This window comes from Schistocerca americana, chromosome 1, assembly GCF_021461395.2.
Source record: "Schistocerca americana isolate TAMUIC-IGC-003095 chromosome 1, iqSchAmer2.1, whole genome shotgun sequence".
Lineage (NCBI taxonomy): Eukaryota > Metazoa > Arthropoda > Insecta > Orthoptera > Acrididae > Schistocerca > Schistocerca americana.
Window position 1 is genome coordinate 174,694,702 of NC_060119.1, and position 26,995 is coordinate 174,721,696.

General features: G+C 42.3%; 1 protein-coding gene across 1 annotated transcript in view; it reads right to left on the reverse strand.

Annotated features, from left to right (window-relative positions):
- The window catches only part of LOC124625401 (coagulation factor IX-like), a 233,459-nt gene that overhangs the window by 72,021 nt on the left and 134,443 nt on the right, over positions 1–26,995 (reverse strand). Inside the window, exon 4 of the mRNA XM_047149168.1 lies at positions 14,496–14,645. Within this exon, the coding sequence (XP_047005124.1) occupies positions 14,496–14,645 (150 nt within the window). The remainder of the gene's footprint in view (positions 1–14,495; positions 14,646–26,995) is intronic.

The following is a 26,995-nucleotide window of genomic DNA, read 5'->3' on the forward strand; positions in this document are numbered from 1 at the left end:
TATATATATATATATATATATATATATATATATATATATATATATATATATATCATATAACATTTATGTACCTTCTTGAGTGCCTTGAGGTGTGTGTGTGTGTATATATATATATACCTCAAGGTACTCAAGAAAGTATATAAAAATATGTATGTATTCGAATGCAACATTGTGTAAACACTTTCAAAGCACTTGATGAAGAACTTTAGAAGATTTAAGATTCTGAACAAACGAATATTTAGTTTTGCATAAAAAAATGAAAATGTTCATTTGTTAAAACTCGTAAATCTCAAAAAGTTCGTCATCGATTACTTTGAAATGTTGATACAACATTGCATTCAAATACGCACATGTTTTTATATACATATTTTAATAGATGTAATATATAAATTATTATGTAATATATAATGTGGAAGCGTTATTACCAAAATCTTGAAATGTTCTTGACTGATTTACTTCACATTTTGACACAGTACTCCGATGAACACGTTATAGACTATTCATTTTTAATATGTATAATATACAGCTATACATGTAATATATAATGGGGAAAATTGTTACTGAGGCTCTCAAAAAGTACTTGAGCAGTTTATTTTGGTATTTTTCACCTTACTCTAATAAAAGTTTGGTCTTATACTGGTTGAATATTGTTTAATACATACTTATATATAAAGTATATATTAGCGAAACACTGTTAGGAAACACAAAAGTTCTACTTATACCTTATGAACTTGTGGTTAGAATACTACTACAGAATCTGAATTTGTAATAACAATAAACAAGGCTGAAGGTCAGGAAAGAGGAAGAGGAGATGGGCAGAGTGTTGGGAAGAATGTTACATAGAAAGCAGGGAGGAAGACGAGAGAGGTGGCCAGATGTGATGGAGAGAGATGGAAGGACAAGATGCACAAAGAAAGGAGTGCAGAAGTGATGGACAGAGAGAGGGGGAGAGAGAGATGGGGCACGAGGAAATAGAGGGGGTAACAGAAGCTGTACAGACAAAGGGGGAATGAGGTGGTGGACAGGGAGAGAAGGAGAGAAAAGGGCAAGAGGAGGTAGAGAGAGAAGGGAGGAGAATATGGACAAAGAGGGGAAAAGGTGATGGACAGAAGGAGGGAAAGAGAGAGGGCTTAGAAGGAGATGGAGAGAGAAGGGAAGGAGAATATAGAGAGAGGAGAGAGGGATAAGGAGTAACAAACAGACAAAGAGAGAAAAAGAGATGGGCAGGGAGACGGAGATTACGATGTATTCCATTTTATATGCATATTAGAAATGTATGCTTTCTGTCTTTTTTCTTTTCCATTTAACCAGATTGAACTACAGGAATCCATGGCCTGGAACAGCTAGTAGTTAATAATTTGCAGTGATTATTGTAAGAGGTTTCATTTGCTGTGATCACTTAACTTCTGTAGTTTCTGTCAAAATTTTAATATTAACGTCTTAAGAAATGCACATTAGTGCCTTGTGTACAGTGATATGTTTGGATTTTCGCTAAGATTAGATATCGAATTATTATAGAATTATGAAGTATTTGAAGGTAGCTGTCTTCCATCAATTTGTAAATGTCGGCATTGTACAAGTCACACACACGATACCAGTCTTGCTGTCGACCTGTCGCATTCTGTTTCTTGGGAAACACCGTCGGCTGGCAGCGTCTTTGTTGTGAGCCATCATATGAGTTATGTCACATTCCCCAACATTTAATCTTTCAAGGAGCAAATTAGTAATGCTTCTAGTTAAGTCTTCTCCAGATTACGTATTACCAGTTTTCACGCAATGGTTTGTCTAGAGGAATAGCGTAACAAGAGCTTCTCTGGATATCGTTTCAGTATTGACTAACAACAAACGAAAATTTCTTGTGTTGTTTTTCCTGGTTTGACAGCCTTGCGTAAGATTGTTTCTTGTTAAAACTGTTTGACTTTGCTACTGCTTAACGGAGAAAATTACCCCACTGATTGTTATCAAAGGAAGTGAAATTTCATTTTATTTCATTACAATTTGCTTTAATGAAGGCTTCGGCTCTGAGACTTTTACCAAACGCGAACATTCGCACAAACCTGACAGTGACCATGCTTCCTCCATAGTATAAGACCTGAATAAATTATACACACAAGAGTGAAATCATAAGCAGCCAAATCCATTGTCAAACATCATGAGCACAGGAAAAGTAACACGTTTGTCATGTAAAGTGACTTTCCAGATTCTGATGTGTTTTATCAAGTTGTTATCTATTCTCCTTCTTCCTGCCTTGCATCAGTTTTAGTCGAGCTTTGTGATTCTTGCGCGAAATTCTGAAAACTTGCCGATTTCGTTCAACTGTTCTAAGTTTTCCTTCGTTTCAAGCAGAAAGCGAAACTTAACATTGGTGTCTATTCTCCTCACAATTCTTGTTCCTTTTTAGAAATATTTTTTCTCTTACTTCAACGATACTTCGAAACATGAGCTGGACATCGTAATATGAATTTGTTTCCTTGTGAGTTTCTTATTTTTATTCCCATACTTCCTTTATGATGCATAGATATCCCAGGTCTGTTCAGAATTTATAATATATTAAGTCGTTTTACGTAATCGAAATCTTTCTCTTGACCCACATATACTATGGAGCTATCCTAGTTCTCCTTTATTCTTTCTTCCATTGCCAAACATAAATAATTCATTTTTTATGTATCTTCAGTTCTTATGAAGCCTAAACAATCTTTTAGGTAGAGAAGTAACTGTGCAATGGCGCTACTGACACTTCCTTTGTACACTTATTACTATGAAGAGCGACAGTATTCCATCAAATGATCATCGTCATCATCAGTTTTCTGCTATATTAGAAGGTCCTTTGCCTCTCCATTTTCTGCCATACATTGCTTCCTTCTTAAGGCTGCTGTATGTTGTACCGTCCATCACGTCATCCAGTATCAGAAATCTCTACCTTCCTCGCGTACTTTTCCCTTTTGCATAACCTTCTAAAACTGTTTTTATCAGTCCGTCATTCTTTCATAATATATGCCCAATCCAGTTTCTTTTCCTTCTTTCTATTAAATCTGTTAACTGTGTCAACTGTCTTCTCTCTCCCACTCTTCTCAGTACTTCTTCATTTTTTACTCTGTCCATCCAACTTATTCTTTCCATTCTCCGCCATATCCACATCTCAGAAGCCTCCAGCCTTTCTCTGTCTTTCTTCCTAAAAGTCCATGTTTCAGCACCATACACTCCATACAAAACATTTTATGAGTCTTTTCCTTAGTTCTCTGTCCAGACTGCTGCAGAAAATTCTCCTTTTTTTATGAAATGCCTCTTTTGCCATTGGTATCCTTGTTTTAATATCTGTGCTGCACTTCCAGGCGGTGTCTATCCCGCTTCCAAGACACTTATAATTTTGAACCTATTCTAATACTTCTCGATTCAGCATAATTTATATTTATTTTCTCCTAGTGCCAATACTTTTGTTTTGTTTGTGTTAATTTTCATTCCATAATTTTTTCCGTTAGCTTCAATGGTGTCCACTAAATCGTCTAATTCTTTTTCCCCTGTAGCTAGAAGGACCATGTCATCAGCAAACCTCAAACACCCTACACTTCTTCCTCCAGTTTCTACTCCTTTGTCATATAATGAGCATTGGTCATTCATATTTTCCAAGTAGAGGTTGAAAAGCGTAGGTGATAGACAGAATCCTTGTCTTACTTCTATTCCTAGTCCGATCCAGTTTGTACTTTCTCCTCTCACTTTAACTGAGGCTTTTTGATTAAGATGTAATGAGTCTACAAGTCTTCTGGTACTCCAGTCCACTCTCTTTCCCCTCATTATAGTCGACAGCTTGTCCCAAGCCACATTGTCAAATGCCTTTTCTAGATCGATGAAACACATATAAAGGTCTCTTCCTTTTTCAATAAACCTTTCTCCCAAGATCCGCAGGATCCCCATTGCATCTCTGGTGCCCGTATTCCATCTGAAGCCAAACTGCTCCTCGCCAAGATTCCCTCCATTACTTTTTCAAGTCTCTTATTAATTATTTTTAACACCACTTTGGCTGCATGTGAAATGAGGCTGAGTGTCCCGTGCTCACTGCATTTCTTGGTTCCTTGTTTTTTCGGTAACGGAATCATTGCTGTTGTCAGAAAGTCCTCAGGCCATTCACCACTGTCATATATTTTATTACATAATCTCAATATGTTTCCTATTCCATCTTGGTTCAAGCATTTTAATATATCTCCCGGTATCGTATTTGTACCTACTGGTTTGCCATTTTTCATTGCAGCTATGGCAGGCTTTACTTCTTCCATTATGATGGTTGGTCCTTTCTCGTCGTCACATACACTGTTGAGTGATTCAAGTTACAAAGTTTCTTGTTTGCGATCTGTGCCATATAGCTCTTTTAGATATTCTTCCCATCTCTGCAGGACATCGTCACGATCTTTGTACACTACCTCTTCGTCTTTACTCAAAATTTCCCTAGCAGCACTTCCCGCTCTTTTGTGATCCCATTTCATAGTATTTACACTGTTGTAAGTAAGTCGTATCTTCCCTTCCTGCCCAGTTCTTCAATAGCATCAAATTCCTCTTTTAGCCATTTTTTCCTAGCCTGCTCTGTTTCTCTTCACAGTTCATTATTTAACCTTCGGTACATCTTTCTTACATCTCCAAGGTTCTTGTTTTTAAATTTTCTTCTCTCCTCCATCTTGGAAATTGTTTCTTGTGTGACCCATGGTTTTTTTTCCCTTTTCGCTTTTACAAATCGTATATTTTGCTGTCCTGCTTTAATGATTCCTTCTTTCATCATATTCCAGTACTCATTGAATTATCAAGTGGTTCTTTGTCTCGTAATTTAGAAACTCAAGTGACAGCATTTCTTGTTCTTTGTTGGATCTTATCTTCTCTAGATTCCACTTCTTCACCATGGTCGCCTTCTTCAGTTTTTTCATTCTTATTTCTATTTTTGCCATAAGTAAGTTGTGGTCGCTATTAATATCTGCATATGGTAATGTGTGCACCTTCTTGATTCCATTCCTGTATCTTTCTTCTACCAGTATAAGATCGATTTGGTTTCTGTATTTATCCCCTGGTAATTTCCAAATGTAGAGCCTCTTCTTGTGGTTCTTGAACGATGTATTTGCCACTATCAGCTGCCTTTCCCTGCAGAAGTCAAATAGTCATTCACCTCTATCATTTCTGTGTCCAAGACCATGACTGCCTACTACGTTTCCCTCTTTCCCTTTTCCCACAATTGCGTTCCAGTCTCCCATTACTAACTTGCAGCATTTTTTTATTTTCGTCCATTATTCTCTCTAATACATTGTACTTTTCCTTTACAATTTGGTCATCATGTTTTGAAGTTGGCATATACACCTGGACAATCAGTAAATCTTTTTGTGCTCCTTTCAGCTGTGCACTAATAGCCTTGTCATTTGCATAGTCCACGTATTCCACACTTTAGCCAATTCCTTTGTCATAATCATTCCTACTCCATTCACTGCTTTTACTTTTCCTCCTGAGTAGTACAATACATATTCATCTTACTGTAGCTCTCCACATCCATTCCATCTTACTTCAGGAACTCCTACGAGGTCCATATGATTCTATTCCATCTCTCTTTTAAGGTTTTCTAGTTTTTCTGCTTGTAGCAGAGTTCTAACATTCCAGGTATCAATTCTCGTTTTGATTTTTTGCCTCGTTTCAAGTTGTCCCCCCTCCCCCCCCTCCCCCCCCCCTCCCCCGGGAGATCCGAATGGGGGACTATTTTACCTTCGGATACTGATATAGCATGAGAGGAAGCCATTTTTGTGCATAAAATGGAGACTACATTATGCAGGGAAGATTATCTGCGGTGGTATTCCGTTGCCTTCTTCAGTTCTGCAGGCCGCCCCTAACATGGGATAAGGACGCCTTTCGCAGCCGCAGACGCTGCATGAGAGGTATAGTTCGGAAATGAAAGACCCCTAGCCCTCGAAATCTAATAGCATCAGGGTCGGAAAAGAACAAGAGTTGGCCGAGGGTGGCCATACAGGAAAGATAAAGGTGAGGAGCCTGGCATAAGTAAGTGGAAGCAATGCCAGGACTCAGCTCGAGGCCCCGCGGTCGCCAGCCACGTACTCACTAGGTGTGAGTCACATCAAATGATGTGTGATATTAATGCAAATTACTGCAACGTCTGAGGGAATTGTAACACAAAGAAATTATGTCACAGATTACGCACATGACAATGTTCAGATGATTGCAGAGCTGTACATTATCTTTTGCTGCCAGAGCTACAATATGCTGTACGAATAATTGTAGTGATTAAACTTGTTGACTAGACATGTTTCGCTGTACGAGTAATTGTAGTGGTTAAACTTGTTGACTAGACATGTTTCTGGGAATAAATTTCTTTCACTTCTGACAGTGAGCAAAAATTTTTTTGGTTCCACAAGTTTGGGTCGACGAAGACTATCTTCATGTATTCAGAAAAAAATTCAGTGCCAAATACATCTAATGGAAAGTCTACATTTTAAAACAATAACAAATTCCATAACGAAAAGTACTACTCACATACAAGTGAAAACATTGAGAATATGACGTGGCATACCTATTTTAAAACTTGTCCTAACACAATAAAGCTATAGTGGCATCGTCAGACACACATAACACAATACACAATATCAACTTATCAGCGCCGCGGATATTTAAAATATAGCGTACACTAGGCCACAAGGGCAACGGAGTCATCCTGTTAAGAGCACTACTGTTCATACAAAACTGAGTTATCGTAGCTACAAAAATACGTCCGTGCCATAATCTCGTCAGATACCGCTACTGTAGATCTCCACATGTTCGGCAATTATCCTGAAATGGAGCAACAGAGTCCATTTCATAAGCGTTAAGTGCGTCTGGAGCTTTAGCGTGCCGGCAGCGTCTGGTCTTCCTGCTATTTTACGCTACCAGAGCAACATAGAGCCTCCAGAGAAGAGAAGAGCAACTGTGTCTTTTTATTTTCCCTTGCACAGGCCTTTCTTTTCCTACCTTACACGGTGTGAGTGAATGGTAGAATTCGACTATTTTGAAATTCGCTCCAGCAGGTCCAGAGTTATCATAGCGCAGTGAATCGTAGTGCCAACTTAACTTGTTGGTGGGCAATGTTGAAACCAGAAAGGTTGGTCAGTAGCCTAGGACGATAGTTCGTTTTTGCATGCCACACATGGACAGCGAGAATGGGAATTTCACCTTCCCCTGCAAGAGGAGTGAACACTATCAGACATGGGAACTGTAGATTACTCTGCCGTTGGGCCTCGAAACATGCGGACACTTACTTTAAAGTGCTTCCCTGGTATCGTGAACATGGGTATTCGGTTAATTTAAATTGAGATTAGGCTTAATTATTTTAATTTCTTTACAGAGATTAGGCAACTGTTCTGCGATCCTTTATTATTTCAATTTTCTCGTGTAAATTCTTGTGCTGAATGTAATTTTGTGTGATCCACTTCGTGTTATTTAACTTTATGCGACCCACTTTCTATTGTTAGGGAAGCTGTTGAACTAGTACTCTCGTAGATATGATATTAAAGTATCATGAGCAACTATATTTGCAGTGCATTGTTATCTTTATGTTATTTGTGTGCATGGCTCTAAGCATTCTATCTCCGCGCGTATTGAGGGAGTCTTCTTTGTGACTTGTTGACATAATTTTGGCCTTCAGCCGATCAATTGCCTTTACTTTAAGATTCTTGATCAACAGCCTTGCTTAAACGTAGAACTTTAGCCCTGAGTGTAATGAGCACTTACAAGCGTGTGTAATTTTTGCTTTTTTCGCATTTTATAAATTTACTGGAGTTTGGCTAATTCTGGCTTTCAGCTGATCATGTGGTCTTTAGATAAAGATTCTTAGCCAATGGTCTTCTTACTTAAATGATAGAATTTAAAGTCCTGAGTGCTCCCCTCCTGCGTGGTTTCCGACATTAGGTGGGACACAGAGGAAGTCGGCAACGATGAAATTGTGAACCAAAATTGTATATGTACAAAAGTACATTGTTTATCTGGATGCCACAAATGAATAGCATCTATATGCACAGATTAAACAGTCTGAGCATGCAGTACTGCTCTTGTGGTAACGGCAACTGAAGCTGTAGTTTGTTTGTAGCCATTTACGTGACGAGGTTGCTGAACGAATGAGACTACTTATGCGTGATTGTACTTCCTACTAGGAGATCTACATTGCGTTTTTAGCTGAGCTTTGGCCAAGACATCAGGTCGAACTAAGCATATTACAGATGCGAAGTTATTATGTGACTGACTACCGTGATTCCATCTTATTTTATAAAGAGGTGGTGAAAACGAACCAGTACTTAGATGCTTCGTATGATCCATCAGAATTAATTTGTACATGTCTGATGAAACTGGCAAATTGCGCTAGGAGATTATCATCGAGGGTCAGCACATTCCAGATGTTAATTCATTCCAATCCCTACTACAAGAGTTTGGCCATGACAGAAATATGATAAAATCCATGGGGGACAAATGGGTTTAGATGCCCCTCAATAGCGACATAATTAAGAAAGGGATAATCAGTGGCAGTAAAATTATGAAAGGGATAATGGGTGGAAATACTCTCCATCCTACCAACACAAAGCAGGTGGGGATGGATCATTGGCCACAATGAGCGGTGTATGCATCAGAAATACAGTAAGCGTTGTCAGAGTTAAGAGAACTCGAGACCTTCAAATGATGACGTACGCCCAGATGGCATGGAAATTCGTGGCCCAGATCTGCATAGCAACGGACGTCATTAAGTGGGGAACGAAAGTAATAGGGAATGACTAGCCATGGAGGTGACAAATCTTGAAGATAATGTGCAGCCGAATGTAAAAGGAACGACGACATTTTATACAATCTTTGGGGAGATTTGGGAGATCTTGTTGAAGGAGGATGAGGAAGTGAGCACTAATACGTACGTCATTGTAAATGTATTGAAAATGTAGTAGTACAATGTATCTTAGACATGGGGCGGCAAGCCTCTGTGATGAGAGAAGGTGTATTTCTTAGCTGCCAGTAAAAGAAGTCTTGGCTGGTTTTGCGATTACAGAAGACTAACACATCCGAGCAACACTAGGGAAAAGTGTAGATGTTAAGTGAGATGCGGATTGAATTGTGGTGCCAGTAGTAAGTTCGAAGTACAAACATTCTTGTAGTGCCAGAAGACGTGATGAAAGCGGAGAAGGCACAAGGACGTCGTCCAAATTGCGATTGTACACAAACAGGCAGAAAACTGAAGATGGGGGCAAAAGGGACCAGTTTCCAAAAAATCAGACAGTCGGTTTTATTGAAAGTGCACAGAATGTCAATGAAACAGAAATATTTGTGCAATAATTTTTTTCTGCATCTACTGCTGGTGTTTGTCAGAACGCGGTCGAATGACAACCGCTCCAATCCAACAAGATTTCGTGGCCCACCACCTTGAACATAGCCCATGAAGCCTGCAATATTTCTGCATTATGTGTGTGATTGTTTGTGTGTTCGACTACCTCTACGTGAGTATAAGAGCATGTCAGATTACCTCTAGTATTACGTGCATATCGTCATTGGATAAGTCCTCCCCAATCAAGTGATAAGTGCTTCTCGTTCTTATGGCTTAAAATAACGTTGAATAATATGTGAAAATAATCCATTCCAAAGAGAGTGAGTTTGGTCGAGGCTGAGTATTGTGCTCTGGAAGGCTTCTGAGCTTTACGAATGCAGCATTATGGCTCACAGAACATTGCAGATTTTCTGTTGACGTCGATGAATTAGAGTAAGTGAGGAAAATAGATCCCACGAAAGGGAACGTGAAGCTGTAGGCTGCTAGAGAGCACCATGCTGATGTCGACGTAGGAAGCGAAAGTTTTTGTTGAAGCTTTATTTGCCGACCGCTAGGGAAAGCGCTATGCTTGTCATGCTGTTCGTACTCTGCGGGAAACGCAACAAGAAAATAAGATTGAAGTGCTAGTAGGTGGGACGAGGAGAATTAATTTTACAGAGAGAATACTCGAAATTAAATCTCTTGTTATTGTTGCTGTACATTAATAGTATATTGTGATTTTGTTTTTCCACCTTTTTCTGCTATAGAACTCAAGATACAGGGAAACCACTGAGCAATATTATTGAGAAGAACGATGTAGATGATGCTGACGATGGCGATGGTGAATAACAATTTTCTGTATGATGGTGTATAAACAAGAAGAATACTCAAATTGGTAAGAGGGACACTAATGCAAGAGGTAATGATACGGAGATCCACTACAATCCTGGTGTAAAGTAATGAACTTTATGTGCTGAATTACCCTGTCAAGAAGGAAAAAACCACTATTAGTGTTGAAACTGAAGTAAATAATACGCATGTGAGATTTTCACCATGTCCATTTATGTTTAAGCTGTGAACTGTATACTGATGTTTAGATTATAGCTGATCTTCCGTTTACACTGTGGCGAGAAGTGAGGTATCTGTTCCTTGGCCCATGAAGACCGACATGTCATGAAGATCTATGACGTCACAAGTCTTTATGAGGAACAAGTAGCAACTGAAAAGGGAAAATTTGAGCGTTAGCAAATGTCAACAGTGGTGAGTAGAGGGACTTCCACAGTTGCAGTGGTGACGTAGCTTTGATAAAATGGCGGCAGCAGGACTTGGGACCTACCCCTTCCTCAGTCCTCGTTCTATTAATTGAAGACAACTTGCTGACAACCACATCGACCTGCCAATTGTAGCATCCTTTTCATATACACTTGCCCAATGACTAGATATTATAGTGTTTATGTATTTACCGAGGAGTATGGAAGGTTTTTGTAAAAAGAGTGGCAGTGTGCGGGTGTCGGAGAGGCGAAGGACCTCCTGTGGCGAAGACCGACTACAATAACTTGAGCGTGAAAAATGCATGGGCCACTCCTCTTCGCAGTCGGGGGACATAAGATATATAGCCAGCGAATTCTCTGGCCGTCTTTCGTTAGCTTACGTCAGTGCCTGCCGCAGATGGGGAGTGGGTCACATCACATTCCGGGGAGACGCGCTGACGTCACGCACGTGCGGTCAGTGGTGCTGTGGCTGCAACAGATGGGGAACCGTCGCAACAGACGAGCTGTCAGCAGACGAGTAGCGGACCCCACGGCGAAGCCCTACCCTCTCGTTGGTTTTGGAACGAGTGAGGTTGAGCCAGTGGCGCGTGTCGTCGTATGTACACAGTATCTGAGACTGCACAAGCTATTCTCGTACCATATGGTGGGTGCGAGGATCAGTTGCAGCCTTGTGTCCAAAAAAGAGAAGTTCCTTGCCTGGCGTGCTCAGCACTATGTCCATCAATGAGAGGTTAGTAAGTCTTTACCATGACATCTACACTACTGGCCATTAAAAGTTGCTACATCACGAAGATGACGTGCTACAGGCGCGAAATTTAAATGACAAGAAGAAGATGCTGTGATATGCAAATGATTAGCTTTTCAGAGCATTCACACAAGGTTGGCGCCGGTGACGACACCTACAATTTGCTGACATGTGGAAAGTTTCCAACCGATTTCTCATACGCAGATAGCAGTTGACTGGTGTTGCCTGGTGAAACGTTATTGTGATGCCTCGTGTAAGGAGGAGAAATGCGTACCATCACGTTTCCGACTTTGATAAAGGTCGGATTGTAGACTATCGCGACTGCGGTTTATCGTATCGCGACATAGCTGCTCGCGTTGGTCGAGATCCAATGACTGTTAGCAGAATATGGAATCGGTGGATTCAGGAGGGTAATACGGAGCGCCGTGCTGGATCCCAACGGCCTCGTATCCTATCAGTCGAGATGACAGGCATCTTATCCGCATGGTTGTAACGGATCGTACAGCTACATCTCGATCCCTGAGTCAACAGATGGAGACGTTTGCAAGACAACAATCATCTGCACGAAGAGTTGGACGACGTTTTCAGCAGTATGGACCATCAGCTCGGAGACCATGACTGCGGTTACCCTTGACGCTGCATCACAAACAGGAGCGCCTGCGATGGTGTATTCAACGACGAACCTGGTTGCACGAATGGCAAAACGTCATTCTTTCGGATAAATCCAGGTTCTGCTTACAGCATCATGATGGTCGCATCCGTGTTTGGCGACATCGCGGTGAACGCACACTGGAAGCGTGTATTCGTCATCGACATACTGGCGCATCACCCGGCGTCATGGTATGGGGTGCCGTTGGTTACACATATCGGTCACCTCTTGTTCGCATTGATGGCACTTTGAACAGTGGACGTTACATTTCAGATGTGTTACGACCCGTGGCTCTACCCTTCATTCGATCCCTGCGAAACCCTACATTTCAGCAGGATAATGCACGACCGCATATTGCAGGTCCTGTACGGGCCTTTCTGCATACAGAAAATGTTCGTCTGCTGCCCTGGCCAGCACATTCTCCAGATCTCTCACCAACTGAAAGCCTCTGGTCAATGGTGGGCGAGCAACTGGCTCGTCACAATACGCCGGTCACTACTCCTGATGAACTGTGGTATCGTGTTGAAGCTGAATGGGCAGCAGTACCTGTACACGCCGTCCAAGCTCTGTTTGACTCAGTGCCCAGGCGTATCAAGGCCGTTGTTACAGACAGAGATAGTTGTTCTGGGTACTGATTTCTCAGGATCTATGCACACAAATTGCCTGAAAATGTTATCACATGTCAGTTCTAGTGATACAGTATATATTTGTCCAATGAATACCCGTTTGTCATCTGCATTTCTTCTTGGTGTAGCAATTTTAATGGCCAGTAGTGTATTACAGTGATTACTCGATGTTCAATGTAGTACCAACGTTCTGCAGAAAGCCATTGCGCCGATTTTCTACCTGCTACAAAAGTCTAATGATTTGTGAATCATGAAGGCACCATGAGAATATTGCGGTGCATGTTGACAGGAACTAAACAACTCATTTGATTACAGGTGAACCTTTCAGAATGTGAATATTTAATCGAGAAGAGTGTGCGTTACAAATCAGAATATATCAAAAATATTACAAGAATAAGAGACTGTCAATTCAAATGCACCACTCCTATGTAGTACAGACGGTTAAAGGTTCGCAATGTATCGAGAGGACGACCATAGTGTGGGAACTCAGGTGGAACGTGGTCATACTTCAGTAGCTGCATGCATATTAGGTGCAACGGTTTTAGAGCAGGAAACAAGAAATAATTTTTCTTACTCCTCAGGTGCCTGCTATCTCTTTGATACCGGCCGACACAGTTGGCCAGCGTTGTGAGTCGTAGCGTTCACTCACAGTCTGGGTGTTCTTCAAAAGTTCACGTTCAAACCCGAAAGGATTTGAACCATTCGTAAGTACGTCATATGCGTATTGCTTCTGTTTCATTCGTTCGTATTGCTATTGAAGACAGTCCTCTGCAGCCTGGCGCGGCGCGCGGTACGTACTGGTGTCCTAAGAACTGCGCGTCATGACAAAAGCACCACCACCCAGCCGACGGCGTACGCCACATACACATTACAGCTAATGAACATAAATACAGTTAAGTATTAATCCTCTTATCCTCCATTGCTTCAGTATATTTAATTAAACTCTTGTATTGATTTCCTCGTTAAATGAATCAATATCATCATACGCCTGTCTACTGCTCTTCCCCCATACTCCATCCATCCATCCATCTCACATCTTTTCAAATACTGAATGTAGAAGTTATGTTACTCTAATGAATGTAACTATAAAATGTGCTTAAGCATCAGTGAATAGACAGAAGGAGAAGGAAAATTTCACTCCGGCTGCAGATTCCCGATCTCTACCTGTTACTGGCCTTAGTGCAGTTAACACGACGAAGCAGCTTGCAGAAAGCTCCTTTCTTTTTGTCATTGCGTAGGTATTTACTTGTCAGTTTTTACAGATTATCCAATTATTCTTGATTGCTCTTTTCGTCTGTTGGCAGCCCGACTGGTGGAAACCAGTTATGGTATTATGAAATACTTATGTGATTGTACGGTCAAAAAAAAGTATATATATTTTAATCTCCGTGGGCAGTTTAATATTATTTTTCTAAAATATCCTTGGCCGATGACCAGATATCTTATCAGCTCTGTATGTACAACGCCTTGTGACTCCTCTCAACAACTCTCTTCGTACATACACATGATCGCCCTTTTTATCACGGCCTATCAGATAGGTGTCGATCCATTCATCTAAATTTGGAGGTGCATAATGTATTAACGTGTGTTCTGCTAATTGTCTACAATAGAATACTAACGATTGGTGGTTATAGTAGTTGCAGCTGACGGATGGTGTAAACAGATGTTCAAATGGTTCAAATGGCTCGGAGCACTATGGCACTTAACATATGAGGTCATCAGTCCTCTAGAACTTAGAACTACTTAAACCTAACTAGCCTAAGGACATCACACACATCCATGCCCGAGGCAGGATTTGAACCTGTGACCGTAGCAGTCCAGTTCCGGACTGAAGCGTCTAGAACCGCTTGGCCACCGCGGCCGGCCTAAACAGATGTACAGTGAAATAAGTGCTCACAGTTATGATTCTTACCTCTTCCAGCATCACCGTCGTCTTCATATGACGCTACAGACGGGACACATTCCATACCCCCTTCTGTGTGAAAGCAAATCTCGCCGCTTTCCTTTTTCCTTCCGAACGGGCAGACGCACAGTTCGTTTGAACAGCTGCAGCTTTTAGCATCTGCGTTGAAGAAAATGCATTACTTCTCTTGTTTAGTCACAAAATTTCATCAAAAAATGCAGCTAAACTCAATCATGACTGTTCTATGGCAGTACAGGATACTTGCAAAATTATTTCTGTGCCTATTTTACAATAAAGCTCAGATAGCAAAATGGGGTCTACAGAGGGTAGCGTATGATCGTAGGTTTCACTCACAGGAAAGCCTCAGCACATTTTGAAAACCTCCTTTGCTAAGCTCTTAAAATAGACACAAATTATCTTATGAAACCTTACAGGGTGTGAGTACCCCAGCGCGAACTGTATGTAACTCAATGTTCGGACGACTTACTGACGTGCTGGAGCCCTGTGATGCGGGCGCTCCCACGAACTGTAGCGCTCGCTAGGTCTGTGCGCGTCAGGGAAAGGTTACTAAGAGGTTATCTGTAGTCTAATCTGCAATTAGCAACAGCCGTAACGCTAAGCTGTGGATGCAGGATCATACTAGCATCAATTTTTCTAATAACGTACATAACTATCAAATGAAAGATGCGAGTAAAAAGGTGTCATTAATTGAGAACAAAAATAAAATTCGTGTCACAACAGGTGGCTTACACACCTGAAAAAGATTTGGTCTTGGTCGATCTTTCGTGCTATAAAAAATAACATTAAGTTAATACAGAATGAAACTTGGAAGAACTGCGCAATATCACATATAATTCCAAATTGGGAGGCAACCATATGAAAGTATTCAAAGAAAGGGCACAAGTGCCATAACTTCCCTTGTCAAGTTATAACGAAAATTACATTACGCCGGACCGAGGAATGAGTGAATATTTTATCCCGTATTGTTGTAAAAAGTGAAGAGTATGTTTCCCGCCACAGGCCTATGTTCTATTTTACGCTACAGACATCTTACTGTTTACTGAACCCCACGTGATTACACTGAAATTTAACTACCCTGAAGTGCCAAAGAGTGTAACCACGAGAATTCAAAACGAGAGATATGTGAACAGACAGAACACAGCGCTGCTGTCAGCAACGCCTATATAAGACAACAAGGGTTTGGCGCAGTTGTTGGATCGGTTACAACTGCTACAATGACAGGTTATCAACATTTAACTTAGTTTGAACGTGGTGTTATAGTCGGCGCACGAGCGGCGGGACACAGCATCTACGAAATAGCGATGAAGTGGCGATTTTTCAGTACGACCGTTTCACGAGGGTACCGGTACAGGTATCCGAATCGTTCAACGTGACAGAAGTACAACCCTTCCGTACATTGCTGCAGATTTCAGTGCTGGGCCATCAACAAATGTGAGCGTGCGAATCATTCAACGAAACACCGTCGTTGCGGGCTTTCGGAGCCGAAGGACCACTCGTGTACCCTTCATGACTGCACGACACAAAGCTTTACTCCTCGCCTGAGCCCGTCAACACCGGCATTGGACTATTGATGACTGGAAAAATGTTGCGTGGTTCAACGAGCCTCGTTTCAGATTGTATCGAGCAGATGGGCGTGTATGCGTATGGAGACTACCTCATGAGTCAATGGACCCTGCATGTCATCATGGGACTGTTCAAGCTGGTGGAGACTCTGTAATGGTATGGGGCGTGGTGCAGTTGGAGTGATTTGGGACCCCTGATACGTCTAGATACGACTCTGACAGGTGACACGTACGTAAGCATCCCGTATGATCCCCTGCATAAATTAACGTCCATTGTGAATTCCCACGCGCTCGGACAATTCCAACAGGACAGTGCGACACGCCAGACGTCTAGAATTGCTACAGAGTGGCTCCAGGAACACTCTTCTGAATTTCAACGCATCCGCTGGCCACCAAACTCCCCAGATATAAACATCATTTAGCATGTCTGAAATGCCTTGCAACGTGCTGTTCAGAAGAGATCACCCCCCTTACGGATTTATGGACAGCCCTGCAGGATTCATGTACTACTTCAGACATTAGTCGAGTCCATGCCACCTCGTCGTGCGGCACTTTTGCGTGCTCACTGGGACCCTACACGACATTAGGCAGGTGTACCAGTTTCTTTGGCTCTTCAGTGCGTATCTTCCAAACCCTCACTCGACAGCGTCCTTACCATACCTGAATCTGTGTCTGCAGCAGCAGAAAACGTACAGCGATAGCAAGCTTGCCCGCGGCTGATCAGCAAGCAACGTATGGAAGCCACTTCCTAAATGACGTCCGCCTACGCACGCCCTCGATGCGGCCAGTTGGATTTGGCAGTTCTTCCCAGCAAAATGGCTGAGTACGACTTTAAACTTGATGAACTAAGGCTCATCGAAAACTCTGTCATCAAATGGCTCGGAGCACTATGCGACTTAACTTCTTAGGTCATCAGTCGCCTAGAACTTAGAACTAATTAAACCTAACTAATCTAAGGACACCACACACATCCATGCCCGAGGCAGGATTCGAACCTGCGACCGTAGCGGTCGCTCGGCTCCAGACTATAGCGCCTATAAGCGCACGGCCACTCCGGCCGGCACTCTGTCATCCAAAGAAATGAGTGAACATGAAGTGTTGCCGCCAAGTGTTAACTTTTAGAATCGGAGTTGGAGAGTTTTCACTAGTTGGACAAGAGTGTGAAGTTGTCTAAGTCTCGGACCACAGTGTCCTTCCTGCCCATGTCACCAACAGAAATGCAGATGGCAAATGTGGTTCCCAATTAAAATGTCCATAAAACTGTTTTATCTTGCACCGGTGTGGCAACCGCATGGGGACCAATCAGACGAGTTCTTACAAAAAAGCATATTCGCTCTCAAAATTTTCCACTACTCCATTTAAACACACAGACGCAAGTACGCTTCACCTCTCCCTAAGTGGTGTAAGTGGTGTCCTATTTCCACGAGGGTGAGGAAATATTTTGGGAGACAGCAGCCACTAGCGCCAGGCTGCCGACTTTACTGCACTTAGGATCTCCATCTGTTTATCCCGAAGTCAGGACTGCACTGTACTCCCCTATCTTCCAAACACAGATGCCAAAGTGCGGCTATTGAATTCGTAGATGAGGTGCTCACAAATAAAATGAAAACAAATTGTGACTGCCTGTTTCCGTACGGCTACCTACGGCCCTTCTACCTCAATGGTCAGGACACTCACAAGGAGCTCGGAACATACGCCATTTACTTCAGCTCAGGAGACGAACACTACTTCTGCCAAGAATACCAGGAACTCATGCAGCTCAGTAAAATAAAGAAATTAAAGGGAAAAATGAAATGAAAACTGAATTAAAACCAATTTCTTCAGTTTCTAAGATAGTCATTATGGGATGAAATAAAGAATTTGGTATCAGAGTTACCACAGCGTAATTCGAATTTACTGTCCTATTGCGTGAAAGGACGAAGTTTCAAGTGACTGATGCCTTACAAGTTTTGTCTATAATCACCTACAGAGTTTCAGAAGACGACTGCACGAAAATACAAGATATGCAGGAAAATTATACTTATCAATGAACAGACCATCCCTACAAGTTATACGTGTCATGGTATAGATGAACTAGGGGACAAACGTGTCAGAACTTGTACATAAATCGTTCGCTCCATGTTGCTGCATCGAAATACTTTGCGCCTGCAGGCAGCCAAATCAATGAAGAGATTTCCAAAGCGGCACGCACATATTGACTTTTGCCGCAGCACAAGGATGCCAGTTTGAGAGGTGATCTATCCACTGATATGTACCTATTTTCTGTATGTCTTTTAGGCTTTGGTCGATCGTCTTCTGAATCCCCTGAGTTCCTTTGGAATAATCCTGTACTTACAATCAGTATTAAGAATCTGGAGATGCACTTCAGTCCGCTCCCTACTATTGCACTAGCGAACGTCAAGACAAAATTGGACCAAATATAGCATGTACGGAAGCATTTAAACAGTCATTTTTCTCCAATACCATGTGACATGGTACAGGAGAGAAACTTTACTATGTTCCCTCCGCCATGAACTTCACAGTAGTTCGCAGAATACGTACATAGATGTAGAGTTGTAGCAGATAACCCTTGCTTCCTTCCCCACACAAGGCTAGCCTCTATGTGAGTTAAAGCAACAAACGACGGATAACGCCACTTTCAGATGACAAAATACTGCCACGGATATAGATGCAGAAAAATTTATAGTCCTATAAGAAAAGCTTTTCACGTTGCCAGCGTAGATACTTTTCTATATCTTATAGTCATCGGCTCTTTTTCCATCTAGTAGAGTGTGGCGTTACTAACTCGTAACTCGTAACTTTCATTAAATCTATAGGCATTGGTTGAGGAGCTTCAAGCCCATGGTCTGCGTTTCTGGATGAATAAGAGATTTTTCGAACAAGTTGTAAAACACCTGGGGCAGATACTGAAGTACGCCTCTGAAAGACTGTGACGGATGGAATTAATAACTAGCTAGTCCACAAGCAATTACAAAATTTACAATCCTTCTTAGGCAAAATTAGTTATTATGCAAAACTAATACCACGGGCTCAAACCTCCTATCAGCTTAATAAATTAAGAAAACTGACATTACATTTTTATTGTCAAAAGCGCACTAGAATGTCTTTCTTAGGCTTGAAAGTGCCTTAAAATAGACTCTGTCCTGTGATGTTCACATTTTAACAGAATTCACATCTCTTATTGTCACGTAAGAATCCAGACAGGAGAGAGTGGACTAATGGGTTTTCGTTCGAAATATCAATGGTGTCACGACGAAACTACTAACAAACTGAGAAGGACTCAATGTCCGCCATACACCGTGTTAGAAAATTCCGTCTTCATTTGTATGAAACAAACTTTATTTTGAACATCGATCATAAATCCCTAATTTCACAGTTTGATCCCCATTGTAATCTTCTTCATAACACAAGGCTATATTTCTTCTTAGACTCCAGTTAGTTACACAGCCTCTACATCTACATCTACATACATACTCCGCAATCCACCATACGGTGCGTGGCGGAGGGTACCTCGTACCACAACTAGCATTGTTTCTCCCTGTTCCACTCCCAAACAGAACGAGGGAAAAATGACTGCCTATATGCCTCTGTACGAGACCTAATCTCTCTTATCTTATCTTTGGGGTCTTTCCGCGAAATGTAAGTTGGCGGCAGAAAAATTGTACTGCAGTCAGCCTCAAATGCTGGTTCTCTAAATTTCCTCAGTAGCGATTCATGAAAAGAACGCCTCCTTTCCTCTAGAGACTCCCACCCGAGTTCCTGAAGCATTTCCGTAACACTCGCGTGATGATCAAACTTACCAGTAACAAATCTAGCAGCCCGCCTCTGAATTGCTTCTATGTCCTCCCTCAATTCGACCTGATATGGATCCCAAACGCTCGAACGGTACTCAAGAATAGGTCGTATTAGTGTTTTATAAGCGGTCTTCTTTATAGATGAACCACATCTTCCCAAAATTCTACCAATGAACCTAAGACTACTATCCGCCTTCCCCACAACTGCCATTACATGCCTGTCCCACTTCATATCGCTCTGCAGTTTTACGCCCAAATATTTAATCGATATGACTGTGTCAAGCGCTATACTACTAATGGAGTACTCAAACATTACGGGATTCTTTTTCCTATTCATCTGCATTAATTTACATTTATCTATATTTACAGTTAGCTGCCATTCTTTACACCAATCACAAATCCTGTCCAAGTCATCTTGTAACCTCCTACAGTCACTCAACGACGACACCCTCCCGTACAGCACAGCATCATCAGCAAACAGCCGCACATTGCTATCCACCCTATCCAAAAGATCATTTATGTAGATAGAAAACAACAGTGGACCTACCACACTTACCCCGGGGGAACTCCAGATGATACCCTCACCTCCGATGAACACTCACCATCGAGGACAACGTACTGGGTTCTATTACTTAAGAAGTCTTCGAGCCACTCACATATTTTGGAACCAATCCCATATGCTCGTACCTTAATTAGGAGTCTGCAGTGGGGCACCGAGTCAAACGCTTTCCGGAAGTCTAGGAATATGGCATTCGTCTGATACCCTTCATCCATGGTTCGCAAGATATCATGTGAAAAAAGGGCGAGTTGCGTTTCGCAGGAGCGATCCTTTCTGAAGCCGTGCTGATGCATGGACAGAGACTTCTCTGTCTCAAGGAGATTCATTATATTCGAACTGAGAATATGTTCGAGAATCCTGTAACAAACCCATGTTATGGAAGAGTTCTTAATCACAATGCGCAGAGCATTGACAGGAAAGGGGCCATGAATTGCTGCTTTATAGGGTAATGTCTGCTGTTTAGTGAAGTTGGCCAGAGCGTTTGTCAGTGAGCTGACATGGCGTAGACACCGCCTTAATGTAACAGACTGTGTCCTTTTGCTAGCTACAGACAACTCTCGACGCCAGGAAGTGATTCCGCCCATGCTCTGAACCTCGTGCATTCAAAAGATTGGAGGATGTGCTGGAACAAGACTAGTCCGATGTCACGTTTATTGGCTCCGAGTTGGCGCCACCACAGAGAATATGGCCCAGAACTGCCAAGCCTACGTCCACAGCCAGGCGGTCTCTGTGTACCGTCTCAGCTCCTGTCCTTGCCTTTAGTAGTCCTGACAAGAAATGTGCGTCGATTTCGCTGTGATATTCCAGAGAGTAACTTTATTTGCTAGTTGCCGAGGCCCTTCCCAACTTTCTAAATATGACAGGATGGCACTACAGCAATGTCAGTTATCATTCATGCTCTGTCTACTATATTCGCAATAGAAAGAGCGCATGCAACGATATATTCTGACAATGGCCATCAATTGAAGACATCTGCGCTACTGGACGTCGTCAGAACTAACGAAACAGCAGAGTTCGCCATTGCTCCCACTCTGCGTAAAAGTGTGATGTGGAGTGGCTAGTCAGAACATTCAAACCGCAGCTGCACAACTCTGGGAAATGAGTCACCAACATTCCTCACGATATACCAACTCAATTGAGTAAACGTACAAGGTATGATCGAAGTATTACAAGGACACTGACCACGTACCGTCTTCTATCTGTTGCGTCAGATTCAGCGCGTCCACTGTCTATGAACACAGTCTTCTTATCACGTCGCCCCACTTGTATGAGCTCGAACTTTCGATCGGATCACCAAGGTGGACGAAGCCTCTTAATCAGCAACAGGGGGCGACAGTTATTTGAAATTACGGCCAATCATGAGCATCTCTAGCTGCAGCAAGCAGCCAGTCTTTCTTGACGCCCTCTCCCATCTGCCACAGCTCACTGAGCTCCAAAACCACGACAAGACAGCTGGACAACTAGTCTACCTATACCGTTATGGCTTCTGCCTCCGCTTTGGGCTAAAACATGGAGTTGACACGCAGCAGTGAAACTGCTGTCAAGCCCTAAGCCTCTTCTGGCTCTCACCAACAGAAGTAATGAGGAGTCCATGAAGGTGCCACAATTGCCTCTTCTGGTGCACTTCTAGTCCCCACTCCCCTGCGGGCAGGCGTTAATACCGCACCGTAGACACATGAAGACATGGTACTGCCAACCACGGTTGCGGGATTGCCACACAAACTGGACGATAACTGCAACGATATCTCACGGGAGCTTTCACAGCTGAAGTGCGAAACTGGCCAGCTTCAGTCCCACGGGCCAACCAACGGGGCGAGGTATCTGCAATCTAAATTCAAATGGCTCTGAGCACTATGGGACCTAACATTTGAGGTCATCAGTCCCCTAGAACTTAGAACTACTTAAACCTAACTAGCCTAAGGACATCACACACATCCATGCCCGAAGCAGGGTTCGCACCTGCGACCCTAGCGGTCGCGCGGTTCCAGACTGAAGCGCCCAGAACCGCTCGGTCACACCGGCCGGCCATTTGCAATCTAACAGTGATTCAGATTCTCCACCCATCCTGAGTATCGGTTCGGACGGCTTCGGTCTGGATATACATCAAGTTGATAGACAGTTCCGTGTAATACGCAGGTGTCACAGTCGGTGATGATATACAGCTGCCAATACCAGCACTCTCTTATTTATGAAGTCTTCGTCTGCATGCTATATGATTACTTTAGTTTTTCAGATTGGATTACTCTCTCAACGGTTTTATCACGCTTTATGACAATCTTTGCTGAATTCTGTACTTCGTTTGTGCTCATCTATTCGTCATGTGAAGGGTGTTGTATCTGACCACAAGAAAATGCCTGTTCGTTACACCAGTATCTGTGTCACCATCTCAGAGTGTCTTAGTGAACTTCGTACATGGTATTATTATAATGTTATGTCCGAATAGGACAGGAGAATTATAAAGGCTACTTCTACATCCACATTTTCATTTACATACTCTGCAATCCACAATACCGTGGAGAGTCATTTCCTTTCCTTTTCCACTCAGAAAGAAAGCGAGGGAAAAACGGCTGTCTGTATGCATCTGTATGATTCATTATTTCTTTCGTCTTTGTGGTCTTTACACGATATGTACATTGACGGCAGTAGAGTTTATATCTACATCTACATCATACTCCGCAATCCATCTAAAAGTGTTTGGCGGAGGCTACTTTTTGTATCACCAACTGAGCCCTCCAGTCCTGTTTTTCTCGCGAATAGCATGTGGGAAAAACGATTGGCGGTAAGCCTCTGTATTGGCTCTAATTTCTCAAATTTTCTCCTCATGCCCAATACGAACTAGTGTTTAAGTCTAGGGACCGATGACCTCAGTAGTTTGGTCCCTTAGGATTTCACACACATTTCTTGTAACATCTGCAAACTGAGTTTGATGAGCATTTCCGTAACGCTCTCGGGCCGACTAAACGACCCCGTGACGAAACATGCAGCTCTTCGTTTGATCTTCCCTGTCACTTCTATCGGTCCTATCTGGTAGGCATCCCAGATAGATGAACAATGATCAAGAATGGGTCTAACAAGCGCCTTATAAGCCACTTCCTTCGCGGATGAGTTACATTTCCTTAAGATTCTTCCTATGAATCTGAGTCTGGCATCTGCTTTTCATGCTATTTGTCTTATTTGGTCATTCCACTTAAGGTCAGTCCGGATAGTTACTCCTAGATATTTTACGGCAGATACTGTTCGCAGCTGTTTGTCATCAATAGTGTAGCTATACAGCAGTGGATTTCTTTTCCTGTGTGGACAGTGTGTTACATTTATTTACGGTCAGGGTCAACTGCCACAGCCTGCCCCATTCGTCAATTCCCTGGCGATCATTCTGGAGATCGTCACCATTTTCCGGCGTTGCTACTTTGTTACAGAAAACCGCATCATCTCCAAACAGCCTTAGGGAGCACCCGACGCTCCCTAGTAGATCATTTGTATGTATTGTAAACAGTAAGGGTCTTATCAGACTTCCTTGGGATACACCGAAAATTAGCTTTACATCTGTCGATTTTGTTCCGTTAAGAGCGACGTATTGAATTCTGTCTGTAAAGAACTGTTGAATCCAGTCGCAAATCTGTTCCCATACTCGATAATCTCGCTTTTTTTCAGTAAACGGCAGTGCAAGACTGTGTCAAATATCTTTCTGAAGTCAAGAAACACGGCATCAACCTGAGCGCCATTGTCTTCATCACTGTGGATCTCATGGAACAGAGCGAGCTGAGAGTCGCAGGATCTCTGTTTGTGGAACCCACGTTGATTTTTATAGAGGAGATTTTCCTTCTACAAAAACGTCATAATTTTTGATGATAAAACGTGCTCAATAATTCTACAACAAATTGGCGTCAACGAAATAGGTCTATAATTGCGTGCATCTGTCCTACGGCACTTCTTAAAGAATGGGCGTGACCTGCAATTTCATCCAGTCGCTAGGTACCTTTTGTCGCCCAAGCGATCTTTGATAAATTCTACAAGAGGAGCAAGTTCTCTCGCATAATCTATGTAGAATCTTATTGGTATCTCATCTGCTCCTGACGCCTTTCCACTGAATTCAGAATTTTGGCCTCCTCTCTGTCATCTTCCGTTTCGGTGCCAGTATGATCACTGAGTGAACGAATAGATGATTTTGACCCACTTACTGATTTTACATACGACCAAAACATCATAGGGTTTTTACTCAGAACGGTTGACAAAGTTTTACTCTCAAAGTCATTGAACTCTTCTCTCATTGATCTCCTTAAGCTTATTTTCGCTTCGTTCAGCTTTTCTTTGTCGCCTAGGTTTTTATTTCTCTTGAATCTGAGGTGAATTTTTGAATTTTTCTTTGTTTACGTAGCAGTTTTCTAACACGGCTACTATATCATGGTGCCTGTTTCCCATCCCTTAAGACCTTGCTCGGAACATATTTGTCTAGGGCGTATTATACGATTCCTTCGAATTTTTTTTCCACATCCTCGTCCTGATCACGAATATTTGATGCTAACTGCTCAGATATTCTGAAATTTGTGTCCTGTCACCTTTGCTAAGCAAAAATATTTTCCTGCATTTCTTAACATACTTTGTCAGACCCGCTATCCTAAATGCTATCACAGTCTAATGATCACTGATACCTTCCTCTAAGTCAACTGATTCGATAATTTCAGGTCTTTTTGTTGGCAGTAAGTCTAAGACGTTACCCTCACGAGTTGGTTCTCTAACTATCTGCTCAAAGTATCGTCGGTATGATGACATCATGATCACTAATAGGTGTCTCTACACTGGCACCGTCGATAAAATGAGGCCAGTTTGTAGCAATAAAGTCTAAAATATTTCCATTGCGTGTGGTCTCACGAACATGCTCTCACGAAAGTTTTCACAGAATGTGTACAAAAGCACTCCACAAGACTGCCTGTCCGTGCACCGTGCAATGAATCCATAGACATCCCAGTCTATAGACGATAGGCCTACGTCGCCTCCAACTAATATTGAATTATCTGATTATTTTTCTGCGCTACTGAACGAAAGCTCTCTTTGTTACTTGTGAAAGCCGCAGGATCGATAGTCCCTTAAGTCGTCGACACAGGACGAATTAGCTAACGTTGACGTGGCTTTCTATGAGTTTTGTCACTCCCTGCTATTTCATGTTGAGGAGCTATTCCATCACGTGGAACACAAAATGAGTTATGAGATACTGCGGCAACGTGCCACGTAAGGCACCAATAGGGAAAAAGAACGCTCCCTACATCAGAAGCAGAAAGGAAGACGCCAACTACATTTGTCGTGTTCAGTAGAAGCCTACTTTCGCTGGGTTTTATGTTGTCTCGAGAACAAATCGTCCAAATCGTCACTGGTAAGATTTGTTGTAATAAGATGACGGGAAACGTTATGTTGATGGTTAAAGAGTTCTTGTATTTAGTTATTTTCGCATTATAACTCTAATTTAATATGGGAATAAACGGTTTCAAGGGAACGACCCATTGAAGATTTGTGAAAACGTGTCGTTTTTGTTAGGATTTGTTATAATTAAAAGCCAGTTAATAACATTTTGGCAATTAAAGCCTTTAGAAGATTGTAACATAAATTACGAGGATAATGGTATCAAAGTTAGAGCGTAGCCCAGTTGGATGAGGCGCCACATTACGGAATTGTTCTTCTCCACCATATATTTTCTAGAAGGTTGTGGGACTTTGCTCTGTCAAATGCGAGTTTGTTCAGTTTGGTAAATTTTATAAGCTAAAGTCCTTACTGAGTGGACATGTATCTTTGATTTTGTCTTATTATGCATTGACAGATATTTGAGTTTTATTTGTGTGTACCACAGACAGAAAAAATATAACCAACATATGACCAAGAGAGGAAATGTGCGTTTTAATAAAGCTAACGTAGGAATTCTACACGCGTCCATTTTCGCGAAGAAACCAAAAGGTTTGCGAGTCAAATAAGGCAGACAACTGCTGCTGGGGTTCTCTGAGAGCTCAAAATTGCGTTAACCAAATCGTCCCGTGCGCCGGCGGCACTGTGTCGCGTGATGTAGGATAGCCCGTTTGCGTGCAAGTCAACGCTAGCTGCCTCGTGTCGCGTGACGACGGCTTTATCTTTGTCCAGCTCCACCGAACGTGTTTACGTTCTGCACTCTCAGGAGGCAGCCGGTGCTTCTCTTAAGCGGGTCAGACTCTCGTGGCGAGCCGTGTGTGGGAGTTTGTCCAGAAACCAGTGACGTTCTAGAGGCGCTTCACTGTCATATGATCCTCTGTTCTGGTCGAATGGGAAAGTTATAACTTCAAAATTTCTTCCAGGCCTGGCGGTTAACTTTGAGAAGCGCCTTAAGAAGGAATTTAACCAAAGGGGATCAATTTTGGGCGTACAAAATCAAGCGTTGTGAAACCGTTGCTCTATGACGATCACGGAGGAAAGGATTATTTCGTGAGGGTTTCATGCTAGAACGCTTTCTGCAGGGCTCACTGGAAAATTGTTACTGGATATTCAATTATTATTGTCTTCCATGGTTAAGATTTCATATGATGAATGGTGTTATTATTTTTGAAATTACCTCAC